At 42.1% G+C, this 16,139-nt stretch overlaps 1 protein-coding gene and 1 non-coding gene across 2 annotated transcripts in view; both read left to right on the top strand.

The window, feature by feature from the left end:
• The first annotated feature begins 1,692 nt into the window (after positions 1-1,692).
• The window catches only part of ZFAND3 (zinc finger AN1-type containing 3), a 135,945-nt gene continuing 121,498 nt past the window's right edge, over positions 1,693-16,139 (top strand). Inside the window, exon 1 of the mRNA XM_028724390.2 lies at positions 1,693-2,111. Coding sequence (XP_028580223.1) covers positions 2,041-2,111 — 71 coding nt within the window. The 5' untranslated portion in view covers positions 1,693-2,040. The remainder of the gene's footprint in view (positions 2,112-16,139) is intronic.
• LOC144327359 (5S ribosomal RNA) lies at positions 13,964-14,082 on the top strand. Its single transcript, XR_013392452.1, has one exon. It is a non-coding gene; the product is annotated as a 5S ribosomal RNA (ribosomal RNA).

Genomic DNA, 16,139 nt, shown 5'->3' with positions numbered 1-16,139 from the left:
GCGTGAACTGTAAGAATCTGATGTGATATTTTAAGCAACGTGGTTAATGTGTTGTTTGTTATGTTATGTGTGATGTGCAACTTGAAAATGAATACAGATCTTGTTTAAAAAGAAGTTCACGTGTATATCTATGGCTATAAATGTAGTGGTTTTCTATCTTACTACATATATTAATTAACATAGGAAATTAAGGCCGATTGTGTTATCACTGATTACTTTTGTTGTGAATGATCACTGTGTTTATGTTGCATACTTTAAACTCAACCACTTAAGAGATTTTCTTTACAATTGGCATGCAAATTCTGCTGAATAAATGCATAATAATCTCAGCCTATATTTTATACATTCCAAAGTCATTTTACTCCAATGTTTAAAACATTTTAAATGTTGGTATTGCTACCTATATGACTTATTAGTCACTTACTGCAAGAAATCTCTAAACAACTTCTAAAAAAGTTAAGGCACAAATGTGTAGCACAAAACCGTACCAATAAATTTCAGTAACACCATTTCAATAATCCATAAACAGACCCAGCAGAACCCCGTCTCTGCAGAATATTTCATCAAATAGGCCATTAGCAAGCTAATCATAATCCATTGAGTTTTAGCTTAGTGCCAGAAAGATGGTTTATGATGGTGCTAGGTGGTCCCTTAAATAAATTTGTTAAAGTGGTCCTGGATTCTTCATTCTTTTAGCAGCTTCAGGTGTTTTAATACTAATAGGGGGTCTTGCTTCTGAATAATCACTCATAGGATCACATTCTACACCTATTTTAACACCTGCAAAACATAACCTTTTCCATGTTTCTCTTTTTTAAAAGAAATGTCATAAGATCCAGTACCACAAAGCCATCACAAGGCACTAGCCAAAAGCAGGTTTAATAATGGGACGGGCGCTTGTAACTTTAAACAGCAGCAGCACAATACAAAATTTAGGTGCAGAACGTACAGGCTGGGGGACCTCCGCCTCCACCTGGGTTGTTTTTGTGTGTGTGTGGTTGTTGTCATCATGCCACTTGGTAAAGGTGCATTAAGTTCTGTTTAAGGAAAAGAGGAGAAAGCTATTTATCCTGGCTCTTCCTTTTAAATTGGAGACTATTATCAACGCAGCCCCTACAAATGTTTACTCAGCAAGTAAATCCAACACACTTCGACCGGGTTTACTCGCGGGGAAGTGTGCATAAGCTTGCAGCCTGGCTCCTCCAACCCTCTCCCTCTAGTGCTAAGGCTGAGGAGAGGGAAGAAAGCAGCCGCGAACAACGCCAGTAGGGCAGCCCCAACAGGAATTCCCGGGATTGCTCCTGCCTAGACAGGGAATTCCACCAGCGCGGGGGAGGGGAAACTCCTAGGAGTGACTCTTTACTTCACGCTTACTTCCGGGTTTCTGCTGACTCGCATGCGCAGAGCCTTATCTGCCTCACCCCGGACTCAATCTCTTCAGACCGTACCATTAGCAGATCATGGTACGGGGGGTGCCCGGTCTTTCCCCAACCACTCTTCTCGAGCTTATTCGCCCCTGGAAGCTTTCCGCTTTAAAGCTGTGGTAACACAAGCCTTCGCTTCAGCTCCCCGTTTCGGCTTTGGCCTCCCCACCCGTCCCCGGCAGCCCCCCACCCATTTCCGGACGTTGGTACACTCCTCTCCCAGCAGATCCTGTGGCCGGGCAAGACCACCTCACTCGCCCCGAGGGGGAGGAGCCGAGGGCATTGTTGGGTCAGGGGGCGCGCGCCGCCCGCGGGGCTAGCGTGTTGCGGGCCCGTCACAACCCCCCGGCAGCCGCCGCCCGCCGCTCAGTGTCACCTCAAGCACCAGAGGGCGCGGCCGCCTCCTTTTCCGCCGCCGCCGCCGCCGCCTTCGCTTCAGCTACCCACCCGCCCCGCCGCTGCCGCCGCAGTGGTAGCGCCCGACTCCAGCTGACCGGCCTGGAATCCCGGCTTCGAGCCCCGGCCTGGACCCTCCGCCTGGAGCTGCCCCTTCCTTCTTCCCCCGGCCTCGGCCCTGAGATCCGCCGCTGCTGCGGCCGCCAACGTCGCCGCCGCCATGGGAGACGCCGGCAGCGAGCGCAGCAAAGCCCCCAGCTTGCCGCCCCGCTGCCCCTGCGGCTTCTGGGGGTGAGTACGTGGTCGGGGAGGGCAGCGGGCAAAAGGGGCCAGGCCTGGCCGGGGCTGCCGGGCTGGGGTCTCTCCGGTCCCGAGGGCCTGGGTGGGTGCGTGGGGAGGCCAGGCCCGAGGGGAAGGGCTCGGGGAGGAGAGCCCCTGTTTCTCGGGGAGGTCGGGCGCCCTCTTTCCATTCACCTCCCCCGACTGGAGGAAGAGGAGGGCGGCCCTCCTCCTCCTCCTCCTCCTCGTCCTGTCACTGGGATCCCTTCCCGAGGCCTGTGACTGCCTCGGCTGCATCACAGTGGCGGGGGAAGCCGGGGGCTTGAAGGCCTAGTCGCGCTTCCTGCCAAGCGGGGGTGGGGGCGAGTGGCGAAGAAAACCCACGATTTATCTTTCATTCTTCACTCCTCTCTCTACGGCGGTTTGATCTCTAAGCTGCTTTCCCTGTTTTCCCCTCACCACCTACTCCTTTCTTGCTTTTTTTTTTTTTTTTAAGCGTGTGCCCTGTAATTTTAATTCTCAGGTATCGCAGTGTGTCAACTTTATATACTCCTCCCCGCCGCCCCAGGTGTGACATCTATGTGTGGTCTTCCTCGTTGGGGATAAGAAATGGCAAGACAACTTTCCAAAAGGGTGTGGCTTTTAAGTCCTTGCTTCCAACTCTCCTCACATCTGCTTCTCCCATTGCCCAAAGTTAACGAGAACCTTTGTTCCAGTTTTGTGACTTTCAGAGGGATAATAATGGCACAAGCTGTGTGGCGCAGTGTCATCAGATCCAAAGGAACTCTTCCTTCCTTTTTGGGGTTAAAGGCAAAAGTGGTAATCTTGCCTGTGAGGAGCTTGTAGGCCACTCCTGTATAAAGGTTATTCCTTTCGGCCTATGTAAAACTAGGATAGCCATGCTAATGCTTGTGGTGGTGATCTTGATTTCTAGTATGTTTGTTTTTTTGCATTTTTAAAAAAGGAACATGGTTTCTGAGGTTAGCTGTAGATTGTCTGAATTAGGAGTTATGGACTAAAGCAGGAATGGCAAAACTATGGCTCTCCACATGTTGTTGGGCTAAAATTCCCATTGCCCTTGATCATTGAACATGCTGCCATGAGTTTGGTGTACAAGAACAACTGGATGGCCACAGTTTTCCACTCACTGCAATAGAGGCATCCTGCAAAAAGAGAAGATTGAATAAAAGACTTGGTTGACTTAGTTATGTGCATTGACAATAATTTACATCGTATAGCAGTGATGGCCAAACTTGGCCTTCCAGCCGTTTTGGGCTACAACTCCCACCATCCCTAGCTAACAGCACCAGTGGTCAGGGATGATGGGAATTGTAATCCCAAAACAGCTGGAGGGCCAAGTTTGGCCATCACTGGATAGCCTGTCTGAAGTCAGGCTGTACATATAATTTCACATGTTAATTATGGCAGATAGAAATGCCATGTGTGTATATGTGAATTCAATAAAGCATTGTATATTTGAGTGAAATTTATAGTCTATTCTGCCTTAAGCATGTTAATGAAGATAATGCTCAGGTACCAACCTGAGGTACCACTTTAGCTAATGGGGCCTTCCACTGCCACCGTGCGATTTCTGTTCTCATCCTGAAGCAAAGTTATTAACCTGAGGTACTATTTCTGGGTTAGTAGAGTCTGTAACCTGAAGAGTCTGTAACCTGAAATGTCTGTAACCTGAGGTACCACTGTAACCTTAAAAGCTGGTTGTCAGGTTTTAAAATAATTTCGCAAATTGCAAGATTTAGGCAAGTTTATTTTATTTTAAAAACTTGGAGGTCCTTTAATATATACTTCTTTAATCAGTATGCAGTGGTCTCTTGCACTATACACATAAGAATGGAAGAATAATTGCTTATTTTTTGCACCCCACTTTAACTTTGCCCTTCATAGTTCCTTCACCTTTTATCCAAAATTTTGAATCATGCGCTCTTTGCTTTTATTTTAATGTTCTTTCAGTTTGCATTGTTTAACATGGACATACAGAAGAAGGGCAATTGGTTGCATTGACTTGGAGTGCGTATGTTAAATTTGGACAGGCTTTATATTTTTAAGTTAACATAACACTTCATCTGGATACAAACTAGTTTTAGCAACCAGAAGTTTTCTCCCAACCACTTTTGCTCTTAAACTTTGCAGAATAAGTAATAAAGAGAACCAAAAGAGAGTAGCCAACAGCAGTGCATTTTTATCTGATTACCATTTAATTTCCCAAAATCATCTCCAGCAGTATGGTGGCCTACATGTTTGCTTTTCCTTTTGTGACTATCTCATTGCGAAAGTTTCAGTTACTTTCTTCGCATCCAGCTTAATATCTGAAACGTTCAGGAACACATTAAAGTGCCTGAATACAGGCTGAGGTTCCCACACAGTTGTGTGCAAACCTGAAGTGGCAAGCTACATTATAAACTGGTCATTCATCAGTGGGAACTTCAAGGCATCCTCCAATTCCATGTGCACTTCTTCCTGCATACTGTTTGATAGTATTTCACCTGTATTTTAATGTTTCTGCATCCATTTATTAATAGCAGTGTTGAACAGTGATATTCTTGTAGAGGTACTGTTGGAGCTTGATACTTCAACATTAATTATAAGTAAATTGTTGGATTTTCTCTAGTTTGTATATACCTGTTTTATGGTAGCATTGTTGGCCATTCTCTCCTCCCACACACACAGACTATGTGAAACTTCTGTAGGACCTCATCAAGTCTTGCTGAAGTGGTCATATATAGTAATAATAATAATAATAATAATAATAATAATAATAATAATAATAATAATATAGTGTTCTGTTTTTTCCTTCAATTAGCTTCATGATTTTTGCAGAGGCATTGGCTAGGTGGCTTTTTTGCTACTTGATCCAAGTGCTTCCTGTGTTTCTTGTATTTATTTCTTGTATTTATACTATTTATATTCTCCCCACCCTCCTCCACCTTCTATGGTGGTTAACTGTCAGGAGAGGTCTGAAAGTAAAAACAAATAGCTTCAGGGTCTAGACATCCAGGGCAATACTGAAATGAATGTTTGAACTAGTGCAAGGATTAACATTAGTGCAGCAGGACTTGCCCTCCCCCCCCCCTTTGCCCCCTGTCCCCAGATTTGCTTTGGGGGGTTGGGAGAACCCGTAGAGCGGATTAGGGGTGTCTGCTAGAGGAAAGGGGGGATGTTCCATCACACAAGAATTACATTCTTCTCAGCACTATGTTGACAACAACCCTTTTTTCCATATCAGAATCTTAGAACTTTGAATCATTCAAAATGATATAGCAACCACTTTGATCTACTACCACCTTTTTGAAACCCTCACTGGCATCCTTATTTGACTTTTAAACCTCTTTAGCTTAATCTTTACAGTTGTACAGTGGTACCTCGGGTTACAGATGCTTCAGGTTACAAACGCTTCAGGTTACAGACTCCGCTAACCCAGAAATAGTACCTCAGGTTAAGAACTTTGCTTCAGAATGAGAACAGAAATCGCGCTGCGGTGCGGCGGCAGCGGGAGGCCCCATTAGCTAAAGTGGTACCTCAGGTTAAGAACAGTTTCAGGTTAAGAACGGACCTCCAGAATGAATGAAGTTCTTAACCTGAGGTACCACTGTACCTCCCTTTTCAATAAAGAAAATGGCGAGCAATTTGTTTTGTCTTTTAATGGCTTGCCTTCCTTTTTAAGCACAATTAACACTGTTTCTGTTGTCTGTTAACTGTTTAATCCTATGCATGATTACTCAGAAGTTATTCTTACTGTGTTCACTCATTCACACTCTTGTAAGTGTTTAGATTGTAGCCTAAGACTATTGCCCAAATTACCACTCATCTCACAATTTGGTTGGCTGAATGCCACCTTTAGCTGAACTGAGGAATGCTGATGGTCAGGCATCAAGACCACATACTTACTGTCTACCTAGGTTTTGAAAATACTCAAAGTGAGTTCTGTTTATCAATTGTATCTCTCAGGATGCATACTTTAGAAGGGAATGTTTAAGGAGTGGGGAGAAACTTCCAAGTAAGACCAGATACCTTTAATTGCTCAGATTTCTGAGACTGGCTTGTTTACTTGTGTGTTTCTGAGGACTTAAGACAGAGCACAATCTCTCTTGGCACTTATTGCAGGGCCTATGCCTGTTTTCAAACTAAGCCAAGCCCCAGAATAGCATAGTTCCAGCTATATAAACATGCTTTTCCTGTGGTACATGGCATGGCTGCCGTATTTCAAGACTGGCAACATAGCCAAGCTAGCATCTGAGGTAGAAAACAAAATTTGGACAGTCCTAAATTCTAGGGGGGAGAGTTTACTGAAGTATCCCTCTAAACAAACACCAAGTTCGAAACACGTTTGAGACAAGTGGAGCATGTTCATCTAAAAGACATATTCAGACTTGTACTTGAATTGTTCACTCTCCTCATTTTTCTGTGTGCACATGTCTGCTTGCCTGATTGCCTTTTCACCAACTTGGTTGTCAGCAGTGGACATTTTTCTTAAGCCTAGATTGCATATCCGAAGGTATTTTCAAAAGTACTTTTGTATTTACTTGTAGAGAATGGGATGTGTGTAGAGTTTTCAGCAATCAAAAGGAGTGAGAAAAGGCTTGTGGGCTTTGGCATTTGCATTGAGGTTTTTGTCTTGACATCTTAAATTCTTTTCCAAGCAATTAGTATATTTCAGGATACTTTGAGTTAACTTTCTGAATCTAGCTTTTGTTTCACGAAGGAAAAACAGTTTATTTAGTCCTGAATATGAAAAGACTGTTGTTGCATTTGATGATGCAACTGAAATTCTTGGTAATGTTTGGGTCTAGTACCTGCCAAAGGTTACTCTTTGTAGGGCAACACAGTGGTATTGTAAGGGAAATGCCTAAAGGCACACAAATAAATAGGCCTTGCATGCAGAAGTATTTACTCTTGCTTTTTGTACTAGGTCTTAATTTGGAATGTATTTTAATTGGATTGGTTTTTAAAGTTTCTGAAATGTATCTGTGAAAGTAGTATGAGTTGTTCCAGTGCTGCCTAAAAGAAACATTTTAAATAGTCAACATAAAACAAAAAACATTTTTGTTGTAGTTAGTGGTGGAAACTCTAGTGCAATTACTCTGGCAACTGAAGTACTACCATTTTAGTACTACTGTAATGGTGGCATTACAGAAGATGAGAGGGAAGGGAACAAATGTTTCTCCTGTTACAAATTGTGGCTCACTTTTGTTTGAATGGCACGGTGAAGCTGTTTTGTACTTGGACATGAAAGGTCACTGGGTAACCTGTAGCCCTGGGCATGTCCCAGAGGTCTAAGGTCAGGCTATTGAATTTGAGCATATCTGGAAACAACTGCTTCCTGAGTAGCTTATTTCTCTTTCATGCAAGAAATTTTATTTAGAAGAAGGTTTAGAAGATTGTTAACTCTTGTGAATGGCCTAGCAGAATATCAGATATTTGTATTGATCTGAAACTTAGGGCTCAGCTGTACCAGATCCATGTGTCGCCCAACCAGCTATGTTGGTAATCAAGTTATATAGAATAAGGGTTCTTTTTCTGAATTTAAAAATAAGCATATAATTGACAGTGTTCTGTAAAAAAATATTAATCCAGGAATCTGCAAACTATGGTTGTACTTTGCAGCAGGCCAATGTTTTATATCTCTCGTGAGAAAGGTGTGGGGTCTTGTATGTGCCATCATACTCGGGTTTGGAGATGCTTCTAGTCCTAGTGGAACTACAAAGTCAAGACTCCATCCAGTTCCAAGCTTCAACTGTCTGAGGCCATGTAATATTGGAAAGAGCTCTGTCCTTCTTCAGGCTATGGAGAAGAGTAGAGCTCTTAACAATAAAAAATACCGTACTTGCTTGGCAAGCCCGTGAACATCCTGCCATTGAAGTTTCCGTGTGGATGTCACTTAAATCTACAAATTTGGGCAAGTCAAGTGGTCCATTGTCCTCCAATTCAGGATTAAAGAGTAGTAAATTTATATCAGTGTACAAGACTATTCTTGATGTGTGAAACCAGAAGAAACATTTGGTGGAAACTATCTGATGCCCTTGCATTCTTGGGATAGCAGTTCTTGAACATTCCCATCCTCCCTGGAGTCCCCAGTGCTCCATGAAAATGTGTGTTAGAGTTGACAAGACTCTCCAGGACCGGGTAGATGGCATCATGAGACATCAGAAAATACCCAGTGTTTGAGCTGAGTAGGCTTCTTAGGGATAAGTGTGAGATTGGTGCTACCACTGAAAAGGATCTGATCTTTGTGGATACAGGCCACACTTCACTCAGCAAGGAAACACAGAGCATGATCTTAGATGTTGAACTGACACCTAGCATAGTTAAAATGAATGAAAGAAAAACAGCTTAACAGTCATTGAATAAATAACAATCATTGCAGTGATACATTTTTTGGCAGTTTGTTGTGGAGACATTCCTCTGTTTTCTAAACAAGATTCAATAAGAATCTGCTGGAAAACTTTAGGTTCGCCATTTGGGACTGCAGCTGTTCCTTCACTGAAGTTTTGGGTGCTTGTACTTTCTTTCTAATATTGTTTCCATTTCTGTTTGTCCTTAGAGAATCAAGTACTGTATTTTTTGCACCATAACACTCACTTTTTTCCTCCTAGAAAGTAAGGGGAAATGTCTGTGCGTGTTATGGAGGAAATGCCTACGGGTGGCATGCCTACGGATTTTCCTCTAAAAATTACATGCGTGTTATGGTCGGGTGCGTGTTATAGAGCGAAAAATACGGTACTGTATATTGTGTGCTTTGTTTTGCTTTAACTGGAGTAGAGTTGTCCTCTTTCGACATCCAAATGAGACTGGAATAGGAAATTGAATTTATTTGTACCTTTGAGGAAATGGAACTAGTATAGTGGTGAAGAATATGAACTGGGAAGTACCTTCTTTTGAAATGTGTAGTTTGCATGCAAGCTGTAGTTCTCATTTGATTTAATCAATCATTCACCTCACTAAGTAGCCTTAGGCCAGCTTTTTCCAACTTGGTGCTCTCCAGATGTTTTTAGTTACAACTCCCACACCTTTAGTCAGAATGACTAATGGTCAGGGAAGATGGTAGCTGTAGCCCATAATATCCTGAGAGCACTGGTTTAAGAAAGGCTGCCTCAGGAAAACCATTATCTCTCTGATGGTCTCCACTGCAATATGGATGTAATATGGACCTACTGTTCAGGGTTACCATAAGGTTTACAGAGCGGATGTGTCGAAAGTTCTTTGAACATTCTAAAGCTGTTTTTAAGGTTTTGATTTCTAAGTTTGGGTTAGCTGGGAAAGCTGCTACACTTGGCAGATTAGCAAAATGTGTGTGCAGTCTGTAGGTTGATATGAAACTTGTAAAGTATAAAATAGGGCTATTGGTAAGGATTTGAAAATTTGGAGCCAAGATAGAGCTGTGAACAAGAAAAAATGAGTAGTCAGAAGAACGTTTGTTGACTGCTACAGACCAACTTGGAGCTGTGGAAAGATGTTTATTTTAGCTATAGCCAAATTTTGAAGTTCTTGGGTTCTTAATTAGCACAATTTGCTAATCATAATTTATAACAACAGATTGTGAACCGACTGACACCCAGGAATAAGCTACTTCAGGGCAGACCAGAAGAGAAAATTATAGAGCATCACTTGTTGCTACCTCTAGCTCCTACCTAAAAGAACCCCAGTGTTTCATCAAGGATTTATATTCCATCCTGGACAACAATAACTCCTCTGCTAAGCTTTGGATAGCACGCCTGTTCTTGCTTACACACAGCACCCTAACCTGAAACAACTGTTCACCATCAAGAGGGCCCAGAAGGAATCAAGCCCAGGAACCAAATCCTGCAACAAACCTGGGTGTCTATTCTGTCCCTACATCTTCTTTATCAATACCATTGCAGGACATGATAATGTTGGGCACAGCACCAGCTCATTCACCTGCTCATCATAAAATGTAATATTGGTCATCAAATATTACAGTGCTCTTCTGCATTCTGCATAGGACAAACAGGCTAGTCCCTGCATAAATCAATGGATACAAATCTGAGATGGTAGTACTTGAACAAAGGAATTTTAAAAGGATGCTCCAGGGTGAAACTGTTGAATTACAAGATTTTCAGCTCTGTTCATCTTGTTCTGAATAGAGACAATGACTTCCTTTCCCACTACAGCGTTTAGTTAACTCAATATAAACAAGTTGGTTGGTGATAAGACATGCAGGTGTACCTTGCATACATAATACATTCCTTTTCAGATTGAATTGTCATTTCCTAGTTTCACTGCTTGCAACCTCCCCCTTCCATCACCATGTGTGTGCATGCGCACAACTGAGGATCTTACTTCATGGATGTGATAAAGTGGACTCTAGCTTGAGAAATCTTACGTCATAATAAAACTGGTTATTCTGTTGATTGAGAGTGACCTGTTATAACTGTTAGACATTTAAGTTGGCCACCACTCTTGTACCTGTAGGTAGGACTATTAGGAGTTCTAATAAAATCTTTTCATCTGATCTTCAGTGACAGGATTTCCCCAGATACAACCCATTATTTGTATATGTGCATTCATTCTCCTCTTAGGTGTCCCTTCAGGCAAAAATACACTGTAGTCTCCTTGAGTAACTTGTATTGTTCTAATAATCTAATAGCCAATTTAAAACAAGTTTGCTACCAGTTGAAGATCTTGGTGCGTGTCTTTCACCTTGCTTACCTTTTGCTGCACATGAATTATAAAACTAAATGATTATTGATATATTAATTCTTAGAACTGTACTTGCTTGCATAAGCCTATTCACTTGGGGGAAAATGCCAACCCTTTCAAAATTAAGGCTGCTGCTGAAGAAGTGCTGATATAGTGTGAAAGCTGGGCTTGAATTTGGAGGTGTTGCCTAATGTTAGTGATATTAGCAAACAATCTAAAATGCCATTGGTTCAAAATCTGAGAAATGTTAGACATGACTTTGAGCTGTGAAAGACTTGCTGTGATGAACTTATTGAATTACAATAATAAGTATGTATAAAAATACATAGCGGCTTGGATTCCAAGTATATGATTATTTTTGTATGCCTAAGAGGGCATTCCACAGCAGCCCCTTGTTGCTCAGCAAGGAAGTTGAGATTCGGCTAGTTTGAGACGTCAGAGTCCTTATAGAGACAGTTGCCTATCTATGTTACACAAAAGAATGCTAGTCCCCATTCTTCTTGTATTTGTCACAATCTTGGGAGATCAGTTAGATAATGTCCATTTCACATGACGCATTGATTGTCAATAATCTTTTCATATGAAAAGGGCATGCTTTCATAAAAAACAATTAGGTAAAATCCAGTAGAACAAGCTTCTACTTACACAACAGGACGTGTCTCTAGCCTCCCATGGAGCCTGTAAACTCTACTTTAGAGGGTCGAGGGACCCTCCTGTGCAGATTTGCAGGGGATGTGGGAAGAAGTAGAGGAAGGATTTTGCTCTCTGATTGCATTACGTTTTGCAGTATTTTATACGCAATAAAAATAGGCTTAGCTTGTTTTTCATTTTATCTTAATTCAAAAAGCAGTTTTTTGTTGAATTAATACTTGTAAGAGGACTTTATGTAATCCAAAATAAAATTGTATAAATGTTGTTGACATGTTTTTTCTAAGAACTTCGAATAATATGGTTTTGGGGCCTAATATTGACGGTCATTACAGTTGGAATTTGTAGTTTGCCAGTTCTCATGTGTGCGGGAGATTACTGGAAAATGTACTGACATTTGAGGAGTTCACAATCTGTGCTCATTGTAGGGGCCTGGCTCCCCATCACAACCACTTGATCTTCTTGTGTGGTCACATGGCTCGTAGTTTTGGTGAGAGGCTCAGAATACTACAAACACCGGAATAGTCAAATTGAGATGAAACAGGGCAAATAAATTTATGAATGTATTATATGATTTTCTTCAGAAGGTGTGTGGTAGACTTTTGGATACAAACTATGAGTAGCCTTGCTTGTAGTTCCTTCAAGAGTACTTTAAAGCCCATGAGTTAAGTTCATGTAATCTCTCTTGCAGTGATGAGTGTTAGTTTTATCTGAGGATGCTTGTTGCATAAATTGCTCTCAAATCACTCTTGACTATGAAGGTACCTTCAGTCATACCAGCATGCCTGCACCTTATTATCCACTTCTGAGCGGCCCTGCTTATGTGATTGCCAGTAAGAGTATTCAGGTTGGTGAGCAAGTGCTCTCTCGGTGGTGGCCCCACTTTTGTGGAACTCTGCTCCAAATGATACCAGATTGTTATAATTTTATATACTGCAATTGTATGTGCTTAGATTATATATATATTTCTTTGCTGCTGTGTGATGATTTTTATTCTGGAAAGTAGGATATAAAATATATATGTTGCCCTCTAATGTTCCTGTGGCAAGTAAAAATGTTCCAACGTGGATGGATGCAAAGTGTCATTTCTGCAATTATAACATGCTGAAGTCTACAGGGGGGCAGAAGAATCCAGTTTTCCAATTGCACTTGAGTGTGGGAGAAGTGCTAGTATGCTGGCAGAATGTACAATGTATTGTATGCCTACCCAGCCCACCAGGGGATATACAAAAAACATAAAAAATCCCAGATTGTAGCCACACACACACCCAGCATCCATTCTTCTGCAAATATTTGGGTCCCAAGTCATTTAGAGCTTTGTAGGGCGTTAGTAATACATTGAGTCAGACTTCATAGTACACAGCAGCCCATGCAGAATTTCTTAGGATGAGTATTGCATGATTCCATCTTACTTCCCCAGATGCCACCCTGGCAGTTGCATTCTGCACTTGCTGCTGCCTCTGGACCATGTTCAAGCTGAGCTTTCAAAATGTGTTGCAAGCAACCCAAATGCAAAGCATGAGTTAATGATACTGGGCTGTCTTTATGTCAGCGCATTCATGGTTGTGATAGAGCAAATGTTTAAGGGAAAACTAGTCTAGCAACTTTTAATATTTATTTCTGATAGTAGGCACAATCCATAGAGATAAGAATGCCTAAATTCTGCTGAATTGCCCCCATGATTAATGGATCATTGGTGACGTAACAGTTTAACACTGGGCATACTTATTTGCAAACAAAAGCTTTAGCATTCTGCTTTCATTAATGTGGATCATGTTTTTCACCAGTTTAACCCATAAGGAACAATGGGCAGTATCCAACTAAATAGATCCACTAGTGCAAGGACTTTGGGCTATGCAAAGAAACTTTCCCTCCATCTCCTTTCACTGCCCCCCTAAATTTGTTCTAGGGGTTCCCACAGCCCCCTTGAGCAGATTTGGGGAAGGTGCAAGGGGAGAGGAGGGGAAGTTCTGTTGTTCAAGCAGAAATATCCCGGTAGTTGATCGTGAACAGGCACTTCTTGTTTATCTTGGAGCAGTTGTGGTTGTTTACCTTAAGCCTATTTAGCTTTCCCCCCTTTAAGGTAAGGTTGGTTCAATTAGTTATTTGCGGTCAGAATACACATTTTGCTTTTAGACTAAATACTGTATCTGAATCACTATGAGTCAAATACTAGATACTAGTTGTGCAAGTTTGCACATACCACTTTCTCCCAATTTTAATAGTTATGTTAGCCAAGCCCCCGCTGTGCCATAAAGCCAAGTATGCCTCTTAACAACCAAGGACTACCAGGGATGAGAGATCTGAGCTCCGCCTGCAAATTCTTGCCCTGTTTAATACTGGACAGTGTGCGCACATGTTTATATTTATCGACAGCTTGTGGCAATTATGATTGTTTCAGTTTGTCTGACGGCATTTATTCCTTGTTACAGGTGATTGTGTAATCCCTACATTACAAAAGCATTTGACTACTGATCTGTGATCAGTAGGTTTTGTCCATCGTATGGAAATAGCACTCAACTAATACCATACTACCCTGAGTCTACGGCCATACTACCCTGAACATGCCCGATCTCGTCTGATCTCGGAAGCTAAGCAGGGTCAGGCCTGGTTAGTACTTGGATGGGAGACCGCCTGGGAATACCGGGTGCCGTAGGCTTATGGGACGCGGGTGGCGCTGTGGGTAGAAGCCTCAGCGCCTAGGGCTTGCCGATTGAAAGGTCGGTGGTTCGAATCCCCGTGGCGGGGTGCGCTCCCATTGCTCGGTCCCAGCGCCTGCCAACCTAGCAGTTCGAAAGCACCCCCGGGTGCAAGTAGATAAATAGGGACCGCTTACTAGCGCGAAGGTAAACGGCGTTTCCGTGTGCGGCTCTGGCTCGCCAGAGCAGCGATGTCACGCTGGCCACGTGAACCGGAAGTGTCTCCGGACAGCGCTGGCCCCCGGCCTCTTGAGTGAGATGGGCACACAACCCTAGAGTCTGTCAAGTCTGGCCCGTACGGGCAGGGGTACCTTTACCTTTACCTTTAATATTTTCCATCCCACATTTGTCTTGCAGCAGTTGCCCAATATTTAATTGCTTTCTAGTTGGAAGTGAAGTTATTCTTGGTTCATTAGCTGCTTGAGTGGGGCAGCGTTGCTCTCCTGTCTTCCCAACTTTGCACATCACTGCTGTTTACCAGGAGGGCAGGGACCAGGAAATGGGAGCTTAGTGTTGGCACAATATTGGACTGGCTCTACTGCTGTGCCTGTGTAAAGTTCTGATGGCCAATAGTGACTTGGATGGATCTGTTAAAAACAGTTTTGATTATTATTTAGTTGATTTGATGATTTCCTTAGAAAATAATATTTATGAAAGTTTCCATAATGCTGACAATGTTCCATGTAGCACAGCCCATCTATGGAGAGGTTACAGTTCATATTAACAAGGTACAATAATTTAATCTCTCTTTGCCTCTGGTTATCCCACTAGTAGGTACAGTGGTACCTCAGGTTAAGTACTTAATTCGTTTCAGAGGTCCTGAAATGGTTCTTAACCTGAAGCACCACTTTAGCTAATGGGGCCTCCTGCTGTTGCCACACCGCCGGAGCATGATTTCTGTTCTTATCCTGAAGCAAAGTTCTTAACCCGAGGTAATATTTCTGGGTTAGCGGAGTATGTAACCTGAAGCGTATGTAACCTGAAGCATATGTAGCCCGAGGTACCACTGTACTGAAATAAGGTTTGAAGAACAGTCTTGATTTAGCTATTGATAATAGTGATTTTGTGTATACTTACTCATAGTTTCCCCAGTGTTTGTGTGAATATTCAAACAGCTTCCTGTTGTCTCCACGTTTTAACTGAGTTTGCTGCTCAATTAGAATTAAGTTATTGCAGCCTGTCAGAGACATTCCTGATTCTTGTGAAGAACTTAATGACTGCAAGTACTAACTCTTAAGCTAGCATTGAAAGTGCCAGAGAACAGAATATGCATAGAACATTTTAATCAAAGAGTAACTTCATCCAATTGGCTTGAATCCCAAACATTTCCCACTTTATGAATATGGACAGTTAATTAATCCTGTTACTATGTATGTACGTGCATGCATGCTTGTCACCCTTGGGGGAGAGAGAGAGAGAGAGAGTTCTTCAGTGGAGTCTGTAACATTTATCCTCCAGTGACTATTCTCAAATACTTTATATCATTGTGATGGTTGATAAAATGCTGTTTTCTTGGCAGGTATCAATATCGTCTGGTCTGGCTCAGTAGACAAACAATTGTGTCTTTAAAATCTTACTGCTTTAACAAACATCAATATCTGATCAATAAAATGCATTTTTAGCTGAAGAAAGAAGCTTACACCAGTTTGCAGGAGAAGATATTGATTTTCTGTTAGATGCAAAAATCCTTTATTTTTAGATCTTGCTAATGCTGTTAGTGTATATTGAGGATGAAGGAAATTAGAAGGTTTATTTTTGTGGAGCAGAAGCACTGTTGTTATACAATTCATTTTTACAGAAGGAAAGGAAAAAGCTAGCTGGGAAAGAAGCTGCTTGTGAAGCTTAAGAAAGAAACTTAAGGCTTCTGCTACTATATGTAAACTAGAATTCTTGCTAATCTACACAAGTTGAGCATCAGCAATGTTCTGTTGCTGTGTCTGGTCTCACAACTCTAACCTCTACACCACACTAAGCTTATTGTTAAAACCTACCTACCTTCTCTGCGATGTACCCATGT

This window comes from Podarcis muralis, chromosome 3 (assembly GCF_964188315.1).
Source record: "Podarcis muralis chromosome 3, rPodMur119.hap1.1, whole genome shotgun sequence".
Lineage (NCBI taxonomy): Eukaryota > Metazoa > Chordata > Lepidosauria > Squamata > Lacertidae > Podarcis > Podarcis muralis.
This window is presented reverse-complemented; position numbering and strand designations above follow the sequence as displayed.